This window comes from Camelus ferus, chromosome 11 (genome assembly GCF_009834535.1).
Source record: "Camelus ferus isolate YT-003-E chromosome 11, BCGSAC_Cfer_1.0, whole genome shotgun sequence".
Classification (NCBI taxonomy): Eukaryota; Metazoa; Chordata; class Mammalia; order Artiodactyla; family Camelidae; genus Camelus; species Camelus ferus.
This window is the reverse complement of record NC_045706.1, coordinates 23,959,679-23,974,401: the sequence shown is the minus strand read 5'-3', so window position 1 is coordinate 23,974,401 and position 14,723 is coordinate 23,959,679. Positions and strand designations below refer to the sequence as shown.

Here is a 14,723-nt window from a genome sequence, read left to right as displayed (position 1 = left end):
GTCTCCTGCAACAGCCGGAAACAGCCTCAGTGCCCAGGAGGAGGTGCAAGGAGGCTGGAGGAGGGCGAGGCCTGGGGGCATGGCCAGCTCCTCTGCCCCTCCCCCATCGCATCTGGCCAGGCCAACTGAGAACGGGGTAGACCCCAGATCAAAGCCCCCTCCCGACTTCAAAGGGCACCCTGGGGGCGGGGAGGCGGGTGGGGCAGCCGGAAACACCCTGAACAGTGAGGCCAGTGAGTCAGCGCCCCAGAGCCCTCACTGGAGGCAGAGACCCCACGTTCTAACCTCATTTCTGGGTTCTTCCAGGCCCTGTTCACATCCACCCACTCGGACCCCATGGTTGTCACCATGCCCTTTCCTCCAACACCTTCATTTTGTCCCATCTGAGGGTGGGGGAGAACCCATAAACACTTTCAGGACTAGACCTGGCCCCTTGGGGGATTTCCTAGCCCATCCCACCTCTGCCTGCTGTAAACTTGGGGTGTAGGGAGGGGAGGGTCTAGGACATGTCCTTCCCCAACCCAGTGCTCTAGGCCTACAAAGAAAGGGGGGCTGTGGGGTAAAGAGAGAAAGAAAATTGATTCCTGGGTATCCCTGGACAGAGCTCACCACACTCAGCCCCTCTTCTAAAGTGAGGCTCTCCCTACATGATTTGGGAAACTCTTCCCTGGAGATGCTTTAGAAACAGTGGTCTCTAGAACCTAGGATCCTGGTGCTGGTTTTAGAACCCTCTGAGTCCTGTTTCTTCCAGTTAAAGGGGCAAGAAAAAAAAATAGAGGGCACTCTTGGATTGCCCCTTCCCTATACTCTGCGCAAAAGTGCTGGGGCAAGGACCTGGGATTCATGGCTAAGAGTCCAGAAACTTCATTGGAGGCTGAGGGGAATAGAAAATAGTTCCGAGTGTGGGACAGAGGCAGCTAGGGTTGGGGCTCCTGGTGAGAGGTTATAGACCAGGCCCAGGGGGAGTCTGGCCTTAAGAACATCAGCTTCTTCCTTCCAAGTCTTTCTTCCCTCAACACTCTACCCTGTCTGCCTACACCCAGAGGTTTCTTTCCCTTCCAGGGGAGGATGTATTCACTCTCTGCTTGAATTCCTCCAGTAACAGAGAACTTACAGCCTCAAGACACCCCTTCCACAATGAAAGCTCCTACAAATAACAAGCAGAAATCTGGTGGGTAGAGTTTTGGCCTCTACCATATTCTCTGGTGTATGAGAATCACACCCCCTGAGTGAGGGAGGCCTTTAAGAGCTGAGGGCTTCTTCCCTAAAATCCCCTGTCCCTGGCAAGGACTTGGCAACGGACTTACCCCAGAGTTCTGCACTGGGAATCTGAATGCCTCCTCCACAGGCAACCAGTTTTCTTTAATTGCTGTGTGGTTAATTCCTCTCAACTACAGCAAACTGGGATATTTATGACTTCTCCTTACACTAGATCTTCTTCAATAATTGGATCTTCCTTGAGAGGGAACCCATCTGCTCAGTGCTATAGGTTATTTCTCACTGTTTACATTGAGGCAAGAAGAGGATGACATGTTGGGTGGGATGTGGCAGAGTTTCCAACAGCTGGTAGAGTGGGCCCTAGAGGTGGCACAGGCATCTCAGGATTGCAGGTAAGAAGTGGAAGGAGGGAGCAGGCTTCCAAGGACCAAGCGTTAAGGGTGGTGTGCACTTCTAGTCCCCCTGGAAAAAATGGCAATGAGTCACTTGACATGGATGTCCCGGCTGCCTGTGAATTGGATGTTGTCATCAGACACTCTCCATGTGTGTGCCTGCTGCAGGGCCCTGAGAAAATGGGTGGCTCAGGCCCTAATGGATAGGGCCTCTCCAGCCACACCAAATACCATCCCCTCCAGCTGCAGCTGCCTGGGTTGCACCCATCAACTCATGCGCTTAGAGTCAGTCCTCCAGCAGTGGTTCCATGCCCCAGCAGCTCTACTCATCCTTTGCCTGAAGTGTCTACCTAGCCTCCAAGTCTCACCTCCCCTGTGCGTCCCTCCCCACCCTCTCCAGGCAGGGAGTAATGAATGATGCATGTGAAATGCCAGGTCTGGTGCTGGCATAGGCTGCTTTTGGGGACTGATAGCTATCCCAGCATTTGTGTTCCTTTGGACCAACCACACTCCCGTGCACTTAGCGCTCTCACTTGGTATTTTAACTAATGATTTACATGTCAGGTTACAAGCTGCATAGCTTATGTGTCCAAGCAGCCTGTGCATCCCAGGAGGACATGAAATGTTAGTCATTGATTTTTCAGAACCTAAGACAGTGCCTGTTTCATTCATTCACTCATTCATTCAACTAATAATTATTGAGGTCCTTCTGATGCTGGGCTCTATTCTAATATTGGGGATCCCCCAATGAATAAAACATACAAACTCTGCCCTCTTGGAGCTACTAACTTAGTGCGGAAGAGACAGCTGACAAACAATAAATCAATAATTGTGAGTTGGTGATCAGTAATATGAAGGAAAGTAAAGCGTGGTGAGGGGGCATGGCAGTTTTTATATATGGAAGTGGTCAGGGAAGGCTTTGCTGAGAAGGTGACATTCAGCGGAGATTTCAAGAATGAGGAGGCAAGATCTGGGGATATTTAGAGCAAGAGTGTTCCAGGTAGAGGGAATAGCCATCAAGGCTGGAGGCAGAAGATGCCTGTTTCAGGAACAGCAAGGGGGTGAGTGTCTGGGAAGGTGGGTGAGGGGCAGAGCAGGGAGTGATGAGGTCAGAAAAGCAGGAGTGAACAGGCCAGGACATGGGGCATTGTAGGCACTCTGCTTCTGCTCAAGAGATATTTGTTGAGTGAATGAATGATGGGTGAATGAATGAATGCCACATGCCTCGGCTGTCAGGGCTCTGAGAGTCACCTAGCCATCTTCCTGGGGAGGTGGGACTCGAATCATGCTCTAAAGGAGAGGTAAGCAAAACACAAAAGAGGGGGCAGACTCCTAGGGAGGAGGTTGCTACGAGCACAGATGTGGAAATAAAATTGTGGGAATTACGTAGGGGGACAGCAAGGATAGCTCATCTGAAGCTCAGGGTGTGTGTGAGAGCCCATGACTGACAGGTCTATAAAAGAAGTTTGAGGTCAGGTCAGGGGGGCCTTGAATAACAGGATAAACAGTTTGGCCCTGAGTGTCCCACAGCAGCGGAGCTTCCGAAGGCATCTGAGCAAGGGAACTGTGTTCTCGAACAATGGCTCTGAACACGAAGGGGGTGAACGGCCAGGCAGTGGGGGACAAGGGAACCAGCTAGGAGACAGCAGGAGATCCAAGTGAGAGAAGGTGGGGGGTCGGGGTGCAGGTTGGCCCTGGCCCAAGGAGCAGGAAGCACTGTGGCTAGGCCTCCAGGTCCTGCTGCTCAGGCCAAGGGATGGAAGCCGGGATCAGACCTGCTCCTTCTCCGCCAGCCAGCTATGGGCCCCGGAGTCAGCAGAAAACCCCGGCCCCGGGGAGGAGGCGGTGCAGAGCCAGAAGCTGCTGAGGGAGCACTGGCGGCGAGATGCCATTGTACGTCCGCAATCAAGATACTTCAGAGGAAATCAAAAGCACCAACTGGGGAAATGATGTGTACACTCTCATTCTCTCTCTCTCTCTCTCAAACACACACACCAACTTCTGCCTCCAAAATGGGTCAAGTGAAGGCTGTGGGTGTGGGCTGGGGAGGGAGGGCTGGAAGGAGAGGAGGCCCAGGGCCCCGAGCAGCCTGGGCGCCCGTGCCCATTCACCCTCCTGGCATAGGGGCTGGCAGCAGCTGCAGGGTGGGGTGGGCCGTGAGGATAAATATACACCTCCCCATGCATATGGATAATGCACACAGCTGCCCTGCCTGCTTTTGCGCTCATTAGGACCAACTGTTTCAGGAGCGGTGGCAGGCGGGCGGGAGGGGGTGATGTGCCCATTCACAGACTGGGGGTAGGGGGGCTGCTTGCAGCTGTGCAGACACCTCCCCCCTGCCTGGATCAGCATCTCAGCCCCTGAATGCCCCTTCCTCCTGCTTTTCCTTCCTCCCAACTTGCTGCTCTGGCATATCTGAAGGTCTCAGGGTGGGAAAGGGGCCTAGGGAGTGAGTCAGGATGAAATCCAGGCTAAATCCCCACCAGAGATGGGGGAACTGAGGGAAGAGTTGGGCTGTATTGGCCCCAGGATGGGCTGTTTCTTACAAACCAAAGTTCCTTGCCGCTTTCTCTCCAAATGCCATCTTTAGCATCCAGGCAGTAAAAGTGTTTCCGCCCTGTCCTCTGGAGGCCCCAGGGAAGTCCCAATCTTCTAAGGGGTGTGGGAGTGATGTGCCAGCACAGTTTCACAGGATTCTGACTTCTTGGCAGCGAGGAAGGCTGAGAAAGGGAGGCTGGTGGGCTCCAGCTCTCCTGAGCAGGTCGTCCAGGTGGGACTGGGGACTGGGTTGAGGGGGGGTGAGTGTTGAGAGCCAGGCCTGCGGAGGGGTGTGGCTGATGGCCCAGGCCGGGGACCCCAAGTATGGCTGGGCAGCTTGGCCCCACTTAAGGGCACCTGGCTGGGAGGCCCTCAGCTAGTGCCGAGGCTTGCTGCTGGTGAGGGGCATCCTCTCCCATATGGGTCAGCAGTGGTCCAGGTGACGGGCCTGTCCAGTCTCAGGAACATGCATTCTGTTAATAAGGCAAAGAAAGATGGGGCGGACCATGTGGGTGTGTGACTGCAGTCAGACCTTTCTCTTGCCCCTCCAATGGTCTAAGTGGGCTCCTGGGAGGGCTGCCCCATCCTCCATTTTGGGCCAGGGCACTGGATGGGGGCTGCAGAGCCCTGGGGGGAGAACAGAGGCAGCCGATGCCAGGCCAGGGCCCAAAGGGAGACAACCTCCCTGGCCTCTTTCCTTTGTTGTTAGGGCGGGGCCGGACACCACCTGCCCCCTCTGCTGGTGGCCTCCAGAGCAGCAGCCACCTCTGGGCTCTGAGGAAGAAGGGTCTTGTGGATCCTGGAGAGGCTAGTGGCGAGGTGAGAGAAAAGAGGTAGGCCTCTGGCCTGGTTTCCTGGAGCCCTGATCCCCCACTGCTCCCAGCAGTTCCCTGTGTTCAGTCAAGATGGTGCCATGGAGAAAAATGGTCTTTCTAGCTGACGGGAATCCCAGTTCAGCCATTTCTTAGCTGTGTGGTTCTAGGCAAGTGACAACCTTAGAGAGCCTTGATTTCCTCAGCTGGGAAAGAGATAGGAATCTCCTAGGGCTACTTAAGGGATCGAATCAGGGAATGACTAACAGGTGTAGCAGTTTGCTGAGCTAAATGGTACTTCTGCCCCCAACCTTTGCAGTTCTCAGCTTCAGGTATCCCCGCAAGTTCTCTCAGAAACCAGGCCCCTCCCTGACTCAGCTTGCTCTCTGCATTTCTGTCATTAATATTTCATTTCTTTAGCAAAGGATTTTTGTCCCTGGGACACTGCTATTCACTCTGGAAAAAGAAAACTCTCCCTGCTCCTTTCTGCAGGAGGATTCCTCAGCTCCTTTTTTGAGCTCAGAAGCCAAGAGCCAAAAAGGTATCATGATATGAACTGGGGGCCTAGCAGTCGAACAGGCCTGGGTGAAACTCCTGGCTCCAGCCCATTCTTCTGGCGTGATCTTGAGCAGGTGATTCCAATTCTGTGAGCCCTATCCCCCAAAGTGAAAGATAACATCTACAGTTAGTAACGTTGTTACAAGGATTAAATAAATAGTAATTGCGAAGTGCCTGGTACAAGTGGGCGCCCTGATCTGACCCTGCAGGGCTGGGTTATTGGCTGTATCACCACATGCCTGTGTGTGGCTGGTTCTGGACACACACACACACACACACACACACACACACACACCCAACATGGTGCTGGACCAGCAGATTCACTGCAGGAAGCAGGAGCTCTCGCTCCCTCCTCCCTGCCTGGCTCCTGGTGCTGCAGCTTCTCTGTGTTCTGCAGTGTTGGAAAAGGAAATTACTGAACAGATTGCAATTAGGGGGGAGAAGAGGGAGAGAGAGACAGAGGCCCTAAAATGCAGCTTCACTGAGTGCTAAACTGTGTTTTTGCCCGGAGCCAATCAGGAGCCTCTGACAAAAGCCTGTTCCCACTTACAAATCTAATTGCAGGAGGTGTGGCTGGGGTGGCCCTGGGAGCCCTGGAGAGAGGAAGGGGCTGCCAGCACCTCCAGAAAGGCTGCTGGCTGACTGCTTGTTGCCTTGAAACTTAGAGAGCCACGTGGGAGGGGAGGTGGGTGGGCAGAGGTCTTGGGAGCCTGGATTCTAGGTTTCTGAGTTCTTGTAACAGCTACCAATGACTTAGTAGCTACTCTGCACTAGACATCCATATCATCAGGAGAACTCCGCAAGGTAGATGATTACCTCATTTTACAGGTTAGAAACTGAGGCGCAGTGTCTCTACTATGTGCTAGCTATTGCCTTATGTCTACCTTTATTTACATTAAATCTCTTTAAATTTCCTGACAACTTTAGTCCCATTTCACAGATGAAGAGGCAGTACTCAAGAAAGTAAGCAACTTGCTCAAGATCACAGAGCTGATTTACGGTTGTACAGGGATAGTCCTCTGGGTCTGGGAGACCACAGTTTAATTGTATCACACTGTCCCTTTATTGTGCAGGGCATTCTGGGTAGAGTGGCCAGATTTAGCAAAACAACAAAAACAAAAACTGGGATGGCCAGTTAAATTTGAATTTCAGATAAACAGTGACTTTTTTGGAGTATTATAAGTATGTCTTAAATATTGCATGGGATAGACTTGTATTAAAAATGATTCTTCGTTTATTTGCAATTCAAGTTTATACTGAGTGTCCTGCCATTTTCTCTGGCAACACTAGACTTTCTCTTCCTGCCTGGAGCTCCCCTCTAGTCAGCCAACAGTTTGCCTTTAAAGGTGGGCCCTTGGGGACCAGCCGGGCTGATGTGTCTCCAGGCAGTGAGGCTGCCAGAGGGGAAGACAAGCGCTTCTCCAGAGGGCAGAGACCTGGCCCAGAGCCCACTCTGCCTTCTACTGTGTGACTTTGGACAAGTCTATTTCCCTCTCTGAACCCTCCCTAAAAGAAAAATTCAGTACTGGGTACTAGGTAAATGCCAATATTCTTGCCAGTCCCAATTTCCCTAATGTCTCCCTTTTTCCTGTATGTGCAGGATGGTACAAAATCCACAGTTGTGCTGCTGTGAGGATACCCAATACTTGGGACAGGGACTCCCAGGGAACAGTGCTGGTGAGAGGAGACCCCTGATGTGAACTTGGAAGGCTGGGGGCTGAGCCTGCTGAGAAATGGGCCATTATTGTCTTGTCTCCAGAGGGGGCAGCTTGCTGCAGCCTTTGGACCCAGGTCCCGGCCCCGCCCACACTAATGGCTCTGTGATCTTGGGCAAATTCCTTAACCCTGGCCCGTGCCTCAGTTTCCTCAACTGTGAAGTGGGGCTAATACTGCCCCATGAGCTATGTGCAGTGTCTGGTATGTAGGAGGGACTTAATAAAGGGTTATTTTTTGTGTCAGCGGTGGTGGTAAGTTACATTCTTCCAAAGGAAGCACCTTGAGGGATGCTAACCCGGGAAAGCACAAGCACATGGCAGTCCCCTCCTCTCTCCCCTCTCCCAGCGCCGGCAAAGGACACCACACTGTCCAGGCTTCCTTCGATTTAGCTAAATTTTATTTGTCAGATTTTTGACAGACGTCTAAATTATACATTGAATTTTCCACATGACCAAATACCACGTCCCTTCCTTTGATTATCATTCTCAAAAGGGACTATAAAAAAAGAAGCTTTCGATGGATCAGACTGAACCCTGAAACCACATGGAGTGCAGAGCTAAAAATAAAAGGAAGTAAGAACTGGCCCCTGAGAAGGAAAGAGAAATCAAAGCAAACTCTGACGGGAATCAAGGGACAAATCCTGGTGAGGGTGACATGGTGTCACCCTCCAGGCCAGGCCGGATAAGGAGCGGCCGACAGTGAGGGTGGGGCACAGAGTGGCGCAAAAATAGCCACCGCTTTAGCCCAGAGGGGAATAAAGAAATTTGTCAAAAGCCAGGAGAGAGAGAAGTGAGAGCGAGGGAGGGGAGAGGGCAGGACTGCGTCCTTCCAGCAGTTTGGGAGCTGCGGACCTTAACCCCGGCACATTTCTACCCGCCGACAGAATCGCTGACTCTCAGCAGACATGTTCCCCAGCTCAGCCCACATCAATGACACCCTTGTTTCCATAGCAACCAAGGGAGAGTGAAGGGGAAGGGTGTGCTGCCCTGGGCGCAGGGAATCCAGCCAGAAGGAGCCGCACGGGGTAGGTCAGGAGGAGGGGAGAGGGGAGGGGAAGGAGTTTTTCCCACAACTGGTCTGAGCACGCATCCTGGGGCCCCTGTCCCAGGCCTTGCCTGTCCTCTGGCCCCCAGGCCTCTCCCCGGCACATTCAGAAGCAGTCGTGCCCAGGGCAGGTCTCACTAATAAGACTCACTGGAGGGTGAGGGGGGTGGATGAGAGATCCAGACTCCCCTCTCTAGCTTCCAATCTGTCCTCTGATTGTGGCCCTGGGGGGTTGAGGCGGGGCTGGGGAGAGGAAAGGGGACTTTAGAAATATTTTGTTTTTACAAATGGGAGCTTTCAAACTCTGCATTTTCCAGGCTTCTCTCATCTACCCTGTGAGCCCCAGGAGGGTTCTGTGGGGCTCAAAGGGAAGATGAAAGCCTGTGACATCCACAATGTCTCTGTGTCTTTAGCTGAGAAGCAAATCTGAACATTCACAGAGGCTGTTATCAGAGGAGGGCAAGTGGCTTCTGCCTGCTGGCCGAGGCTCTGGGGGGCCCTTTCAAACAGCCCCCTAAGTTGGTGGTAAAAGAACAAAAATATTTCACAGACCATCTACTGCCCAAGTCCAAGTTCCATATCACAGTGTTCCCAAATTGCAGACCTCAGAGCAGGCATTTTGCCCCTCAGATAACATCCCTGGTGCATTATTTGGAGGGAAAAACCATTTTTAAGTGTTAGAGCCACATTTCCAGCCTGACAGAAGGGAGATTTCTGGTTCCTTGTAATTCTGTTTTGCCTCCTTTCAAAGCAAGACAGATGCCTGGGTGAAGACAGACAAGCCAGAGGAGGCTGCGGGGAGCAACCAGCTCAGTGGTTTAAAAAATCTCACCTTCTTTTGTTTTGCAAGTCCTTACAGGTCTGTCCACATCCACCCCAGGGCACCTTTTCATGTCTGGCCTTGTTAATGATTTTCACCCCAGACCGCCTTTGAAGCAGGTCAAGGTTCAGCCTCACCTGCACACCTTGGTCCAGAAAGGCAGAGTACTGAGGGCCAGGGGGTGGAGTCACCCTTTCAGTCTGCTCACACACCTTGGTGGGTTTGGGAAGGGCCACCTCCCGGGATGAGAGGGCGGCTGCTCTCCTGGGACCCACCAGCCGCTAGACAGTCTCTTATTCATTCTCTGAAAACCCCTGAGCTCAGGCACCAGAACAGAGTTCAATTCAGGCGCCAAGGGATGCTCTGGCCAGATTTCCCACGTTTGAAGCCGGGGATTTCTTAAGGCTCAGGGAAACAAGCTCTTTTCGCAACATGGGGCAAGAGAAGTCTCCTGCCATTCCTCTCCAGTCAATCAACAGAGGACACATTTTGCTGAAGAGAGGCAGAGGGGACCAGCAGCTGGGGTGACTGGCTTCCCTGGGCATGGCCCCGCTCTTCCCAGCAGCAAACCCTCTCCATCTGTGAGCAGCCCACACCACCGAGTTGCCAGCACTGTAAAAATTGATCTCTTCTACAAATCGATCTGCCTGGCTTTGCTCAGTAGAGCAGGTTCATGGTAAAGCTGCATTTATTTTTAAAATCTGATAGCACTGGCCTATTGTGATCATTTAAACACAGAATTCTTTGAGCTTTAGAAATCCCTTCTATAGGACGGCCGTGGAGAAGCCAGCTAATCTCAGAGTCGGCTGCTCACTGCTCCACTGAACTGGAGAAAGCCTGTTTACGCTAGCCTGAGCCCTCCATGTGAGGGCTTTTTAAGGACCTTGTAATTTTTCTGGAATTAAACCTCCCACCTCTCCTTACATTCCAGATGTCATTACAGTCAAAAGTCCTAAGAATTTGCTTCCCTGTGAGGCTGACTGAGGGGGCTGGAAATGGGGTATGTTTCTGTGGTGACTTGTTTGCAAGAAAGGCTTTTTTTTTCCCTCTCCAAAGGGTGAGATTACATACACCATCTCCTACCTGCATGACAAGATGGTTTAATCATCTGCTATTCCTCTCCTTCCCCGCAGCGGCGTCCCGCCTGGACAGGCTGCAGCCCTGGTAAGTCACTGACCAGCACCAGCAAATACTGTCTTGGTTTCAACACCATGGAGGGGAAATGTAAGGACAGGTCAGGAAATAAATGACCTTGGCTTCTTCCTCTTCCTCCCCTTCCCCCACTTTTTTTCCTTGGGAAAAAAAAGCCCACTGGAATTATCTAAACTGCAATGCAATCTCTTGCTCATTTAAAAAGATCTCATTTTCTAATCATGTGCTTTGAGACATTTAATACTATTTCAATTATGCAGAGGAAATAATATAATTCCTTTATTTGAAAAATGATACTGAACCTCAGAGATCAGTTAAATCTACTGCTGGAATGGGGATTCTTTTTAAACTGTGTTGTTCCCTCTCTTCACACAGCTGTAGCTGTACACAGATGGAAAAACATTTGGTCAGAAAGCAGCAAATTAGTGTTTTTCAGGACAGAATTCAGCTCCCGCAGCTCCTGCATCTCCATTCGTCTAGATTTTATTTCTTCTTTGCATTGACATTTTTGCAGACCCAGTTCATGCCGTCCTTTGAGGGAAAGGGGCAGAGAGAGGCAGTGTTAGTTGTAAGAAAGGCACCACAGACTCCAGCCCTGGAGGGGAGTGGGCGAGGGGAGTTGGCGAGGGTCCTGGGTCCTCCTCCCCAGCCACCAGCTCAGCGGGGCTTGCCTGCCCCAGGGGCCCACCTGGGTGACCAGGGACAGTGGCATCCTGGGGAGGAGGAGGAGGGAGGCCACTGAAAGCATGGGAGAGAGAAGGGAAGGGGAGTGTCCAATGCCTGAACTTGAGATGGATCCTCAGGAACTCCCTCTGAAAAAATAAACACGTCTGCCTGGATCCAAGGCCTGATTGAGGAGCTATCAGGACAGATTCCAGCCATTTTTGGCTTTTTCTAAAAGCTGACCTTTGCTAGGGCATTAAATTCAATAAGCCACCCTTCTGGTGCCCCAGTGTGTTTACAGTGTGACAGAGTACACTTGGGCTAAATTAAATTTCTTTTTGGAAAAACAAACCAACTGCAGTGTGTGTTACTACACACACACTGGGGCAATGTACATTTATTTCTCTTCGTGCAGCCCCACAGAAAGGTTTAAAAGGGCCTGGCCTGATTCTTGTAGCTTTAAGCACTACCAAACAGAGGGGCTGTGGGGGAGGTTCCCTTAAAGGCACAATGACCTTGAAAGCGTCCTCTCTTAGAAGGCGGGAGGAGAGGGACAGAGGTAAAAACTATACAATGCCTACAGCCACCCGGCAGGCGGCATGACTGTTCATGGATGCCAGGCCTGCCAGAGATGACCTCCTCTTCAACCCCCTTTGGAGCCATCCCAAATGCTCACCCTTTCCCCACAGTCCATCCAACCTCCAGGGGTGTGTGGAGTTCTCAGAAGCCCAGAACAAAACCAAAGGAGGCTCCTGCAACACACCCCTTTCCCCCTGCATCTGTCACACACGCTCGCTGGAGTCCCTGTCACATTTGCACATTTCAAGGCGTACATGACATTCAGAGCCCCGCATTTCCTGTGACCAGGGAGCTGGTTGTTGAACCTGAACAGCTGAGACAGCTTAAAGTAATAAATATCAGCTGACACCCTCGGCCATTCGGAGCATTAATCCCATAAACAATACATCTAGCAGGCATACTATCTCCTGGCTAATCTGATCATAACCTGAATTTACAGTGATTAAAACTCCGCCAGGTGCCATCGGAGCACTTGGGCAGGAAAACCAGATAATCTGATGGCTGTCCTGGAGCAGACCTTAGAGCACGTGCCAAGAAGAGGCTGGCCAGGGCCGAAGGCACAAAGGTGGACAGCACCTGGCAGCAGTGGGGACGAGGGTGGGGGAAGGCTGTGGTGGGAGAAGGTGGACTCTGAATGCATCTCCAATTACAACTGGGTCAGCTACTTACTCTGAAAAGCTGAGGCCAATTTTGCAACCATCTTATGAAAAGGATTAATTTAAAGAGAAACATGTTTAATTCTAGGAGCTAATTGGTTTCTAGGAAAAAAAAATGATCACCGGCCAGGAGGTAAAAAAGATTTTACAAATAAAGGAGGGATGAATAAGATAACCATCTTCTCTTTGCCTTCGAAACTGAATAGCTCAGCACTTATGTAGCACTGTCCATCTTCAGGAACCCGCACAAACACCATCAAAGGTGCATACCTCAAGATTTTCTCCTCTATAGAGACTTGCAATATGTTATCAAATCATATCACAGAAATCAAGAGTTGTGTTCCCAAGCTATGTGAATACCGGTTTTACCCTTGTTTTATGGCTGATTATAGAGGGGGGTGGGTTTCTTTTATTATATGTAACTGAACATGAATGCATTCAAAGAGATAAGAAAAATATTTACTCAGCTGCAGGAACCCAGCAGAACGTGGAGGGTGAGGGGCCGCTCTCTCCTGGGTATCTGTCACTGAGGCAGAGGGGATTTAAATGGGGGAGCCCTGCTGAGTGGCTGGCCGTGTCCTCCAGATGTCTGTGTGGGCCAAGGTGGCAAAGCCCTCCAGCCAGTCCTGCCAGCAGAGGGCGCTCAGAGGCAGGTCCCACCAGCTCACCTGCCACCTGGGGGTGGGGTGGGGTGGGGGTGTGTGTGGGGGGGTTGGGGCACTCCACACAGGGAGAGTTACGCTGCTCTGGCTCAGGGAGGCCGCCCTCGCCCTGATCTAAAGTGTTTGGAGGCTGGGGAGTTGTGCATTTCCTGTTCCTACCCAGAGGAGGACCTGAGCTGGAGGTGAGAGGGGTCTGGGAGGCAGTATTCAGCGGGGAGAGGGGAGGCTGTTACCTCTTCAATCAAATCAAGCACAAGCCGTGCCAAGGTGCCCACTGTCAAGGAAAGATAACAGTGCTGTCCAAGATCCCTGAGGGGAGGGTGCATGTCGGACTGGCTTGAGGTGTTTATAGCACTTAGCCAGGTGGCTGGCCTGCAGTAGACATTTAATTTCTATCTTTTAAATTAATCCTTGTAACAAGCCAGTGAAGTAAGTACTACCAAAATTTCCACATTAGGGATGAGGAAATGGGGGCACAGAACAGTGCGTGGCAGAGGCGGGCTGTGAACCCAGGCAACCTAGCTCCAGCATCCACACTCTTTAACCACTGACCATTTCTCAGTGTCTGCGGGCAAGTGCCAGAGGGAGGCGCTCTGTCTCAAGCTTAAACAGGAGCTGGGGATGGCCCTTGAGCTAGCCAAGGGAGCAATTCTAGCTTTTTCTGCCTCATGACTTCCAGCTGAATATAGGGGCATGAGATGGAGCAGCCCCAGCCAAGCACCCCGTGTGGCTTTGCCACAGCTCTGAAGGTGGCAGAGGCTGTTTCTGGCCACTCAACCCTCAAGATTCTGGGGGCTGCAAGGTATCTGTGCACGTGGGAACCTGCAGATTTCCCTCGCTGCGTGATCCCAGCATATTAACACTCTGCAAGCCCACCACCTCCAGCTGTACATGGAAGCTCTACATTTAGAGACAACACCGCAAGAGGAAGAACCCTCTGCTTCTCAAGTTTAAATCAGCAGCCACATCACTCTGACCTTAATTGGTAAGGCTTTGATTTTTTAAAACAGATGACTGAGAAAAGGTAATTGTTTACTTGAAGTAGGTTACTGCTCTTTCTCCAAAGAAGGAAATGAACTCATAGGTTTGTTTAATGGTTGAACTTTTACTGTCAAAAACTGGTTTGACCAAATTTCTGCACATTTGTTCATCATGGGGGTGACAATCTTATGCCATATGGCATGAGCAGTCCTCCCTTTCTTCCTCCACCACACTTCCCCCTGACCACGCTTGCTGAAACTTAATTTGAATTGATTAGCTTCAATTCAATAACAGCAACTAAGGAGAGACACTGAACCTCAAATACTGAGCTCTGTTTGGCCTCTTGGAGAGGCAATACATTTTACCATGTCATGATATCATTCCTTACCAACCACTGGGAAAAATATAAGGCAGCCCCTAACCATATGGGTGGAAACCTACTAATCACAGGTCTCTATGCTCCAGGATTAAAGGCACGATGCCCTTTCTATGGGAAGAGTGGTCTCTGATTGCACTTCTTTTAATCTGATCTCTCTGCAAAGTATCCATCACTACTCGATGGCTGGAAGGAAGCAGTGGCAGCCATGGTTGGGTGGGCCTGGTTTTTAATGCCAGGAGGACTACACCGTCACACTAGTAATTGCTTTAAGACGAAGGAGCTCAGGCCCTTGCTGAGCAATGCAGCCTATCCCATTGTGCCACTGGGCCTCTGGGTCAAGGAGCAGCTTGGAGGCAGCATACATAAAATACTGCCTGCTATGAATACTTTTTCTGGTGACAAAGGGCGCTACACCAGAGAGGTAGCAAAATCGCATGTCCCAAGCTTCCTTTCTTAGTCTACAGAGAGGTTTGAAAATTTAAAAATAAACCCGAGGTCTGACTTGAAGATAAGCAGTTCCATGCACACTTGGAGTCAAAAATAACTGATGCCA

General features: G+C 51.1%; 1 protein-coding gene across 1 annotated transcript in view; it reads right to left on the bottom strand.

Annotated features, from left to right (window-relative positions):
* Positions 1-10,502: 10,502 nt before the first annotated feature.
* Positions 10,503-14,723, bottom strand: part of ARL3 (ADP ribosylation factor like GTPase 3) — a 28,248-nt gene continuing 24,027 nt past the window's right edge. Inside the window, exon 6 of the mRNA XM_032491025.1 lies at positions 10,503-10,781. Coding sequence (XP_032346916.1) covers positions 10,734-10,781 — 48 coding nt within the window. The 3' untranslated portion in view covers positions 10,503-10,733. The remainder of the gene's footprint in view (positions 10,782-14,723) is intronic.